General features: G+C 44.0%; 1 protein-coding gene across 1 annotated transcript in view; it reads right to left on the reverse strand.

Annotated features, from left to right (window-relative positions):
- CMYA5 (cardiomyopathy associated 5) overlaps positions 1 to 12128 on the reverse strand; it is a 51368-nt gene that overhangs the window by 35782 nt on the left and 3458 nt on the right. Inside the window, exon 2 of the mRNA XM_017808139.1 lies at positions 35 to 2298. Within this exon, the coding sequence (XP_017663628.1) occupies positions 35 to 2298 (2264 nt within the window). The remainder of the gene's footprint in view (positions 1 to 34; positions 2299 to 12128) is intronic.

Below are 12128 nucleotides of genomic sequence, written 5' to 3' on the forward strand. Positions count from 1 at the left end.
NCCATTTCTTCTGTGAAATATGATGAATCTGGATGTTCTGTCTCCAGCTGTGTGCTTGCTGGTTTCTCCATTTCTTCCCTGGAAAAAGAAGAGTCTAGATGCTCCATCTCCAGCTGTGCACTCCCTGATTTTTTTGATTCTTCCTTGAAAAAAAATTCTTGATGTTTTGTCTCCAGTTGTGAACTCCCTGATTTCTTTGCTTCTTTTGTGGAAAAAAGCAATTCTGGATATTCTGTTTCCAGTACTGCGCACTCTGATTCCTCTGTGTCTCCCCTGGAATATAAGAAATCTGGGTGTTCTGCCTCCAGCTGTGCACTTGCTGGTTCCTCCATTTCTTCCCTGGAAAAAGAAAAGTCTGGATGCTCCATCTCCAGCTGTGCACTCTCCAATTCCTTTATTTTTCCCTTGGAAGAAGAGAAGTCCAGATGCTCTGTCTCCATCTGTGTTGTCTCTGATTCCCCAATTTCTTCGCTGGAATATGAGAAATCAGGGTGTTCCATCTCCATTTGTGCACTTTCTGCTGGTTTGGTTTTTTCAATGGAAAAATCAGATTGACCAAAATCTACTGCTTTATCTATAGCTGAATTTTTCTGAGTTTCTTCTGTTCCTGTATTAATAGGATATGAAATGCCAAAATATTTAGAATCTATATTTTCTGGAATTGGTGGATTTAGTTTAATTGTCTGCTCATCTGTTTCCTGATGGGATGAGAAAAAGTCTTGTTCAGACTTTGTTTGGTTCTCCAGATGAATATTTTGAGTTTTTGAGAGAGGGGTCTCTTGACCCTCTTTTCTTTCAGCAGAATGCATTACACCTGAACTCTCAGATTCTGACAGTGCAGTTGTTGATAAGGGACATTTAGTTTCTTGCTTCTCCGTTTCACCTCCAGAATATGGTAAAAGCACATTTTCAGACTCAGATTGTGCAGTTTCTGATGACTGAGGAATAGTATCTTCCTGTCCTGTTTCAGTTAGAGTGGAATATTTGGATTTAGCTGATGGAGCACTAGATAAGTAAGGCTTCTGTCCTTCCCTCTCAAGATGTTCTGACATGGATACTGTAGGCAAAATATGCTGAGTATTTCTATCTGCAGAATTGGGCTGAAATTCCTGCTTTTTTTGTTCCTCCAGATGACCTGATGCTGTCAGCATGGATTGGTCTGTATTTTCAGCTGAGGGAAGGGGCACTTGTTTCTCATCAGACTCTAACGACCTGGAGATTGTTGGCTCTGTAACTGATGTTTTGGCCACAGGTGAATGACTTAGCTGTTTCCTGGCTTCTTTAGGAGGGAAGGACTTCAGGGAATGTCCTGATATCTGATCTGTACTCTCCAGAAGAGGTTGTCTGTCTTTTCTTTCCTCATGTTGAAAAGTTCCTTCTTTCATTTTAATAGGTTGAATATTTTCAGACGAACCTTCATCTTTCTTAGTAAGATGTTTTTCAAGAGGTGATGTTGGTGAAGAAAAGCTTTGATTTGTGTGTCCTATGAGTTGTTCTCTTTGCTTCCTTCTTCTCTCTGATGGTGTTTCAAGAATTCTACTTCTTGCTCCCTGAAAAGATTTTGGACGTGTTGCTTCTAAGTGTGAACTGATCTTCTGCAATCTTTCTTTTACTGATGTTTCAAGGAACTGTTCAGAGTCTCCTGAAACTGAGCTACTTCTCCGTATTCTGGTTTTCTCCGATGTTTCAGGGAGTGGACCACTCCCTCCAAAAATTGAGTTGAACAGCTGGATTCTAGCTTGTACTGGTCCTCCAAGGATCGGACCAACTTTTCTCAGTCTGCTCTCCCTAAATATTGATCTTATAGGAGCACGTTTTACCGGCTCTTCTGTGATGTTCTCTAGATCCTCTTTGTTGTCCAGCATTTCTTCATCTGTGTCTTGCACTTCCACCTGCTCAACATTCAACACAGAGGCCTGCAGATCTCCTAGAACAGTTCTTGGTTCTTGCCTCTGCATTCCAGATGAGTCACGTTTTTTACTGCTCTGGCCTCCCTTCCGGCTTGTAGCCATCGGCACCCTGTTTGAAGATTTTCGTGTCCTTTTCCGAACAATTTTACCTTCATCCATAACAAAGATAACTTTTCCTGGAGGAGAACCTACTGGTGAACTTTCCATGCTGTAAAGATCAGAAGTTGTACTAGTTTCTGAGGTCCAGGGAGTAGAACATCTGCTCGAGCTGGTTTCCCAGGTTATTCCACTGTCTTCACTTTGACATGTTACCATAGAAAAGGAGGGGTTAGTCATGATGTACTGAAGCTTGGGTTTCACATCTTCACTTTGGATAAGATCTTTTAAACTGCATAAAAAAAGAACACAGTGAAAAAAAAGAAAGCTGTAAAAACACACAAGAAATTAAATTATTGCTGTAAAACCTGATTTTTTTTCATTACAGCAGAAACACTTTTCAGAGTTGTAAAAATACTGCACAAGCATAAATTTTGAAATAGAAGCATAAGAAAACTCCTATTTCATCTGCCAAATATATTTTAGATGAATTTGTGTAAAACTGCATATTGCAAGGTTAGTTCAATGAAGGGGAGGTGTTTAAATCCTTTTGACAAAGCAGGAAAAACAGTCTTTGATCTAACTTTGTTTTGCCAGTGTGAGATTGAGCTGGTTCTGGGGCTGGTCTCCAGCAAATATTTATTTCACAGTATAAATTAAATCTTGTATTAAACACTTAGATACTGTCAGTGTTTTAATAGCACCACACTGGCTTTGCGTAAGTGTGAATCATTATACATGATACAAGGAGTATATATATATATATATATATATACTAGTCTATCCATTAGTTTGATTCTGTCTTATATGTTTTATTCCCTAAGCACCCTCAGTATTTAACAAAGTAATTTAGAATACATTCAACATTTAAAAAAACCTGAACTCTCCCCAAATGAAATAGCAAAGTTTCATAAAGCTAGCTTTAAACTTTATGATGTATAATCAATACACTATCATATGCTGCAATCAAATTTTTCAGTTAAAAGAAAAGGCTGGAGAAAGAATTTTCAGGGAAGCTTTAGAAAGGAAAATGGTCTTCAAAGTAAGAGTGTAAAGACTAGCAAAAGCAATTAGAAGAATTCTACTTCTTGCTCCCTGAAAAGATTTTGGACGTGTTGCTTCTAAGTGTGAACTGAACTTCTGCAATCTTTCTTTTACTGATGTTTCAAGGAACTGTTCAGAGTCTCCTGAAACTGAGTTACTTCTCTGTATTCTGGTTTTCTCTGATGTTTCAGGGAGAAAAAGCAATTAGAAGACATAATGTGGCTGGGGAGGGGGAGTACTTTTAGGGTACCCTGGGAAACAACCCTTGAAAACAAAGAGGTCCAGGGGGGATGGACATACTTCAAGGAGCAAGTTTTGAAAGCACAGGAGCATGCTGTCCCAGTCTGCCGAAAGGCGAGCCAGCGGGGAAGACGACCAGTATGGCTGAACAGGGAGATTTTGAAAGAACTTAGGGTAAAGAAGAGAGCCTACTGATTATGGAAAAAAGGGCTGACTACTCAGGAAGAATTTAAGAATATAGTTAGGTCATGTAGAAAGAAAATTAGAGAGACGAAGGCGCAACTTGAACTGAATCTCGCCACCTCTGTGAAGGATAACAAAAAGTCCTTCTACAAATACATCAATAGCAAAAGGAGGGGCAAGGAAAACCTCCATTCTTTACTGGACATGGATGGAAATATAGTTATCAAAGATGAGGAAAAGGCTGAGGTATTTAACCCCTTCTTTGTCTCCGTTTTCAACAGTAAGACAGTGTGGTGGGGGGAAAGAGTTTTCCCCCTGAAGTTACAAAATGGTAAATCCCCAGGGGGTGGTGACCCTTGAAGTTTTGAGCCAATGAACGCTTTTGCAAAATATAAACATATCACAAGCAGACCGGAAGAGAAAGGTAGTTGTAGTTGTTGAGAGAGGTGGCCATGTTCTGAGGCCATGAGGAGAAGGGGCCCCCAGCCCCACAGGGGGCTGAGGCCCCTCTCCCAGCCCCAGTTGGGAGCTGCAGGGACTTGGAACAGTGTAAGACTGGGCTAAGTGTCTGTAGCTGAGCCAGGGGGTGTTTCTCCACTGTGAGCCACAGCAAGAGATACTGAAAAGCGGCAGCAGAACAGCAGTGGACGGAGAAAGTGGCAGAGAGCTAGAAGAAATAAGACCAAGCAGCAACAACAGGCATGCAGCAACACAGAGAGAACTCCTGGAAGGAGAGAGAGAAAGAGAAAGAGAGCCAGCAGCAGAGAGAGAATTAGGCTCTGCAGAGAGAGAGAGAAAGTTGGGGTAAGAACTGAAACAAAACCCCAAACCCCTCTGAGACCTCCGAGAGAGAGGAGGATGATGAACTCCTACTTGAAAGAGTCTTGAAGTGCTACAGAACTGCAGAAAGGAGCTGAAAGGCTCCAAGAAGGAATGCGGAGGGGGTGACCTTGGCCTCCCCACTGTTTGAGGTAGAGCACAGGAGTTCTGCAAAGGGGCTTGATTCCCCTGAAGATACGGACCGTCATGAAGACCCCTGAGCTTCGTTGATATGACCAGGGTGAAACAACCTTGTCCAGGTGAACGTAGCCCATGGAAGATAAGACTCTTGCTTGGAGACGAGTAGCCGAGAGGGCTTGGATACCCCCTCGTGTGTACTGGCAGAGATCCAGCTACAGCTGCTGTATGGAAGAGAGAGAGAGATAGACTGCTACTCTGAAGAGAATGCTGCTCTGAAAGTGGAAAGGATCTTTCCTTCTTCCCTCCTGGACTTTTATTTGGAAGGGAGAAGAGATTTGATCCATTGTAAATACTTTTATGTCACGGTAGAGATAGCTAAGATTGTATATAATGTATTGTAGTATTTATTTTGTACAGTCATTGTAATATATAATCCCTTCCCCCATTTTGAGTCTCGTGTGGTGTCTGGAAAACCCGTCTCACACTGGGTTGAGATGTGGGAGGGGGCTTGGACTAGAGAATTGGATTTTGGGGCTCTCAAACCATGACATTTTTGGTAGCAGAGGGTGGTTACGAACCTGTAGTTCTCCTGGGGACAGCTGGCCTCTGGAGCTTATTCAGAGAAAGAATCTGAACAGCCCCCCTGTAATCCAAAAGGAAACAGTTAGTGACCTACTGAGCCAGTTGGATCCCCACAAGTCTATGGGACCAGATGGGATCCACCCAAGGGTGATGAGGGAGCTGGTGGAAGAGCTCGCCAAGCCACTCTCCATCATCTACCAACAGTCCTGGCTCACTGGGGAGGTCAGAGATGATTGGAAGCTGGCGAATGTCACGCCGATCCACAAAAAGGGCAGGAAGGAGGACCCGGGAAACTACAGGCCCATCAGCCTGACCTCAGTGCCTGGCAAGGTTATGGAGCAGATCATCCTCAGTGCAATCACACAGCACCTACAGGATGGACAAGAGATCAGACCCAGCCAACACGGGTTTAGGAAGGGCAGGTCCTGCCTGACCAACCTGATCTCCTTTTATGATCAGGTGACCAGCCTGGTGGATGAGGGGAAGGCTGTGGATGTGGTCTGTCTGGACTTCAGCAACACCTTTGACACCGTCTCCCACAGCATACTCCTGAAAAAGCTGTGCTGGGTTAGGAACTGGCTGGAGGGCTGAGCCCAGAGAGTGGTGGTGAACGGGGCTGCATCCAGTTGGCGGTCAGTCACTAGTGGTGTCCCCCAGGGATCGGTGTTGGGCCCAGTTCTATTTAATATCTTTATTGATCATTTAGATGAGGGGATTGAGTCCATCATCAGTAAATTTGCAGATGACACTAAACTGGGGGGAGTGTTGATCAGCTGGAAGACAGGAGGGCTCTGCAGAGGGACCTGGATAGGTTGGAGTGTTGGGCCGATTCCAGTGGGATGAGGTTAAACAAGGCCAAGTGCCTGCACTTTGGCCACAACAACCCCCTGCAGCACTACAGGCTGGGCACAGAGTGGCTGGAGAGCAGCCAGACAGAGAGAGACCTGGGAGTCTGGATTGACAGGAAGCTGAACATGAGCCAGCAGTGTGCCCAGGTGGCCAAGAAGGCCAATGGCATCCTGGCCTGGATCAGGAACAGTGTGGCCAGCAGGTCCAAGGAAGTGANATTCATCTATCTCAGATAGTAAAATACCCAAAGGCAAGAAAATATTTCAAGAACTCTGTGCAGATCAGTGGGTTATTTATGCTGACAAGGATATGAAGCCCTTATCCCATCTTTTTAATAGGTTCTGATGCTGCATATTAGTCTCATTACTTGTATAAAAACCTGTGTCTGGAAACCACATTATTTAAACATTACATTGAAAAGGGTAATAAAGTTGCAAACGCCAAACTCTTCTGCCTTTAATGTGCATGCATTGTAATTTTGGTACAAGTCATAAGTTCCACTGCAGCTTTTGGGATTTTATTTGCTGCAGCTGCTGCACAGTGTGGAATTGGAGCTGTTTGGTCAGGGCTCAGAGGCTGGTGTCCCCGAGGTGTCTGCTTCTTTCACATGGGTGCTTCCTGACCTTGGGCCAGCCATCTTGATGCATGACTCATATAAAATGGGTATAAGGCTACTTAACATGTTGGAAAGGTGGAAATAGGAGCCAGTGGGGACTTTCCTGCTGACTGCAACATTGCACAACAGGTGCTGTTCAACTGCATGCAGGGGAGGAAAGCAGAAACAACAGAGAGCTTGGAGTTGTTAAAAATAAATTGATGACAGCAGAGTCCAAGATGGGCTATCTTCAGCCATGTTTTCATATTAGTTACACCTCCTCTAAGCTAAGTTTTCATAGGGCATGCACACAAAAAAAGCTATTCTGCAATGGGGGCTTGAAAACCTGTTTGTCAACAGATAATTAGTTCAGCCTGAGCAAATATGTCACAGGGGCTCAACCTGGCTGTTCTTGCCAGGAGGTCTCCCAGGCACTGAGCACAAGAGGAGGCCTGAAGCTGAACAGCCCTCCTGATACTTGCGCAACACCCAAGCAGATAGAGTCAGTTTTATTTTACTTCTCTAAACTATTGCTGAGCAGTTGGTGTGGTTACCACATCTGTGCCTAATTCAAAATTTCACATCTTCTTGAACTTAGTTAAACCAACCAAATAGATTTAAATATGCTCAGTTACCATACAGCATAGCTGTTAAAATCTACTCTGGTAGACTCTGACCTTTTTTATTAGTAAGACACTTAAGGATAGAGATTAGCTCCATTGTTTAAACACAGCAGTTTAAGGGACTGTTTGCTGTGATGTAAATAAGTGGTGAGATGCAGTGCTCAAGTTTGCATTGCAAAGGTTGCCAGCCAGAAGCAATCTTCCCCTGTACTCAGCACTGGTAAGGCCACACCTTGAGTACTGTGTCCAGTTCTGGGCCCCTCAGTTCAGGAAGGATATTGAGGGGCTGGAGCAGGTCCAGAGAAGAGCAACAAGGCTGGCGAAGGGACTGGAGCACAAGTCCTATGAGGAGAGGCTGAGGGAGCTGGGGTTGTTCAGCCTGGAGAAGAGGAGGCTCAGGGGAGACCTCATCACTCTCTACAACTCCCTGAAAGGAGGTTGTAGCCAGGTGGGGGTTGGTCTCTTTTCCCAGGCAATTACCAGCAAGACAAGAGGGTAGGGTCTCAAGTTGTGCCAGGGGAGGTTTAGGTTAGATATTGGAAAGAATTTCTTTACAGAGGGGGTAATCAGACATTGGAATGGGCTTCCCAGGGAAGTGGTGGATTCTCCATCCCTGGAGGTTTTTAAGATGAGACTGGATGTAGCACTTAGCACCATGGTCTAGTAACCAGAGCAGTAGTGGATCAAGGGCTGGACTTGATGATCTCGGAGGTCCCTTCCAACCCAGCTGATTCTATGATTCTATGATATACTCCTCAAAAAAGCACAGAAAATATAAACAAAACACTCAACCCTGAATTTTCTTGAGTAGACAATAGTTCATTTATGGAAATCACATTTGTAGCTGATGGAAAAAAAGACAAAGCGTCTGCTGGACAAGAAGGCATCGCCTTCAGGAGAGCAGAAGTGGTGAAGTGTCTGTCGCTCCCACGGAAGAATTCACACCTATGCCCACAAAATGTCAGTCTTCCACTGAACAGAGGGAAGGCTCACTTGCCAGTTGACTAGGATAAAGCACTCAAGCTACAGTGAAGAAACCTAGCTCCTGACCATGGGATCAGAGAAGGAGAACCCATCTGACATGTGGCTGTGACTCACCACCACACAGGTGCCAGAGATTCCTGCAGGCTACGGAGACAAAGAGACACCCTGAGAGAGCAGTTGACTTTGCTCCAGAGGGTGCTGAGCACCAGGAAGAAGGCAAAGGTCTTTGAAGGAGGAGAAGAAGAAATCCTGCAGAGAACCATAATTGCTCCATCAAGCAAACTCTCTGAACTGTAAGTTTTTTGTAAAGGTCACTCAGCAAAACTGCTCAGTAGCTAATGTAAACAGAAAGGTAATCCTGCTACTAGCAGTGCTGCCCTTACCTTTCATGAATTTGCTTTCTGGTGCGCGTAACAAGAGGGACTACCCTGGGCTGGCCCATGCTCAGATTGTCTCTTCTCTGATTTCCTCGGTGCGAGGACAGTATCAAACTCTGGCAATGGGGCTTAAAGCCAATTGTAGTGATGGGGCTGGCCTGGAAACAGTGACTAGCAGGACAAGTTAGACTGAAGTCTACAAATCAAAGTAAGTCTGACAGTGCAATGTTAAATAATCACATGTTAACCAATCCCCATGCCTCCTCCACCAAGCCTAGCTCTCAAACAGATATAAACCCCAGCATGTGCAGCATTTTCTCTACCTTGATGTAGTACTCTCTATCAAGGTTGGTTCCATAAGAGGAAACTTACAGGTTGGAGGAAGAGGCACAGCAGACACATCTATACTAATTTTTCTGCTAGCTTTTCCTTTGCCATTTCCATGGTTTGGCATTAAGTTGACTGGGGCATAGCAAAATAAAATTAAATTAAAAAAATAGGAATGAATAGCAATAGTACTAAGAAAGCTTTCTGTTATTTGAGTCCACAAGATGACAAATCTTTTTTTTCCCCCACATATTTCAACATCTAAATCACACTCATATTTTTAAACTTATTTTTGTGCAGTACCTAGCACTATTAAATAAAACTTCATGCAGAACAGAGTAGCACTCCCACCCACTTTAGCTGATATTAGTGAATACGAATGGGTTGCCCTGGCCCTGTCTATGCAAAAAGCTTGAATTATTCACATCATTATCTCATTTTCATGGTCACAAACCAGTCACAGTTCATATTCCTCTACAGTGTGATGAGATGCTGCTTTATACTTTAAAGACCAGAATGAAAGACACATAACTCATGCATTTCCTTCCAACACATTCAAAATGCTGTCCTAGTTTTGTGAACAATTTGTATGCTGCACAGAAGTAGCTAAAAGACCCTTCTCTCTAGTCAGAGGAAGTGTCTGCCATTGCAAAAAGATGTTTGCAATGTTTCAGCTCCATAAATACAGATATGAAGCCACTGATATCCAGGGACAAAAGCCAGTGCTGTCTTTTTTCCATGTAGATATTTCACATCCAATCCTGTTGGCACATATGCTATCAGTTTGTTATTTCACTGCTAGGACATCAACTTCAACCTTTTATAAGTCTTGGAGACACTGACAACCAGTTTTGTGCTTCCTGCCAAAATAGCTCCAAATCAGATTTATCTTATTGCCTCCTTCTTCTTCTCACATGCTGTGTCCAATGGGATTTCAGGTTTCTAATCCAGCCTGTCAGGCTGGGGTCATGTTCCCTCATGTATCATTCCAGGGAAGAGTTTTCACCTCCCCAGCTGCTGAGCAGTCGTGTTTAGACACATGGTGAGTGAGGTGTGCACATCTGTGCACACCACGACTATCACAAAGAGACACAGCCAGCCCATGATCTTTCTAAAATCCTCCACAGCCTCCCTTTATCCTCTTCACATCAGACCTTGCCATTGCTGCTATCATCAAAATTTGTTGCTGTTTGCTGCATAGCACCTCACAAGCTGAAAACAATGTAGATAAAATGACCAAGATGTCAGCCTAGGGCTGCATTGACAAGGTATCTCATTCTCTGAGGGCTCCTACTTCAGGAACAATGCAGGGGTCATGGAAACTTGTAGCGGCCAGATTGCTTTCCCAGGAGAAAGGAACTACTTATTTTGCTGTGCTTTTATTTTTATTCTGAATATTCCTGTAGTTTCAGCCTTTACCATGCTGCCCTTTTTCCCCTACAGAAATCAGTATGCTCAGCAAGGTCTCTGCCTACTGCTCTGCATTTCCCAGGGTTATAGCTCATCCATCCCATTCTTCAGGCTAAGAGAATTAAGAGCTATAGAAAGTCACCATTTTAAACCCAGCCTTTAACTTTAATATTATTGATTTCCTTCAGTGTTGATGATGCCTCTTCTGGCAACAGAGTAGCTCAAGCATCTGTCCAAATTCAAATGAATAATTATCCTAAAAAAAAGTAAGACAGCCGCTTGTCCAGCTTCACAAAGCTGATTTGTATTATGAGTAGCTGGGAGCCAGGAGCTGGGCCTGTCTCACATATTTTGTTCCATTCCCAACACTTAGAAATGTCTGAGAAGGAACACAACCTACCACAGTGCTGATCACTTTTTCAGCCACCAGGTTGTGGTATGTCCTAGTGGCATTTCCTGTTGTGGGATCAGATGGTGCTTGAGAAACTGCAGTACCTCTATGCCCCAAAGATCTGCCCTGCTCCTGCATTCTGGATTCTCCACCATACATGTTGTGGAGGGAGCACAGGAATCAAACACCCGAGTCTGGATGGGCGACTTCCCTTACACAGTTATTTAATCACTCTGTTGAGACCCAATGGGGAACTTCTTGAAGTCCGAGTGTTATTTTAGATCCCAATGGCAATGCAGACCTTTATTAAGGATTCAGTTAATATTATCCAAAAGGCTGAAGAGAAAGAAAACATGGAGTGCCCAGTTGCAGGACCCAGCAGGGGCCGGGGTGTGTGGGGGCGTCACTGGCTGCACCCCTCCCCTCTGCTATGCCCCCCCCTCAGCATTTTGCCCCATTTGGCTGCTCTCGGTGACCTTTTGTTCAAGACTCTGCCACGAAATGCTTGAGATGGCTTGCACAGCTCTGCTTCCCAGCACCCTTACCTTCCCTGCCCACATGCCTGATGCATGTGGCAGAAAAGCAGCCCAGCCAGCCCCTTCCACCCTGGGCCAAGGCAGGCACTGCCTTGTCAGGGAAACTAAAATCACACAACCTTTCCCCACATCTTTCTCTGCTTTCAGCAGAGAATGGTAAATCTTTTCCTGGGAAGACAAATCCCCAGCACTCCAATTCCCACCCCTTCTTTCCCATATCCCATTTACTATCATTCCACTCTTTTGCTCTCCTAGATGCTGCAGCAACCCCCACATGGCAGGGAGACCCCTTCTCCACTGTGCTTCCTCTTCTACCCGTTTTCACCAATCATTCCAAACTAGACCTGGCTCTAAAGCTTACACACTTCTGATCTTGTGGAAGGACTGCTTCATTTAAAACAAAAAAAACCAACCAAAACCAACCAAAAACCACCAACCAACCAACCAACCAACCAACCACCATCAAAATAAACAAAAAAACCCCCAAAACCAAACAATTCCAGAACTCCAGGACTTCTCTCCATCTACTGGTTATAGGTCACCACTAAACGAGCAGATAAAATGAACCCCACACCTATTCCAGGCAAATGAGCTATTTACAAACACTTATAAATTGGCTGTAGAGCCATTTTTACGTAAACCCTGTACATAGACACATCCAGAGACCGGAGGCCTTCACACTGCAAAAGGAAATCAGCTGAGAATAGTCTGAGAGACAGAATTGTGCCAGAACAGCTCACCCATCACGTAGTTGTTAGAGATACAGATACTCCAGCAGGTATGTAAACCAGTTAAACAGTAAACAATTTTTGTATAGTTAGACAAATCTTACCATTACCAACACAAAAATGAAAACCTATTAATTTCATACTCATGCTTGCCTTAAAGCAATACACACTTTCTCTGTTAAGATGATTAACTAGATACGTAGAGCTAGAAACAGAAGTCATCTGGCACGATTCATCTATCTCAGATAGTAAAATACCCAAAGGCAAGAAAATATTTCAAGAACTCTGTGCAG

This window comes from Lepidothrix coronata, unplaced genomic scaffold (genome assembly GCF_001604755.1).
Source record: "Lepidothrix coronata isolate B3197 unplaced genomic scaffold, Lepidothrix_coronata-1.0 Scaffold22, whole genome shotgun sequence".
NCBI classification, from domain to species: domain Eukaryota; kingdom Metazoa; phylum Chordata; class Aves; order Passeriformes; family Pipridae; genus Lepidothrix; species Lepidothrix coronata.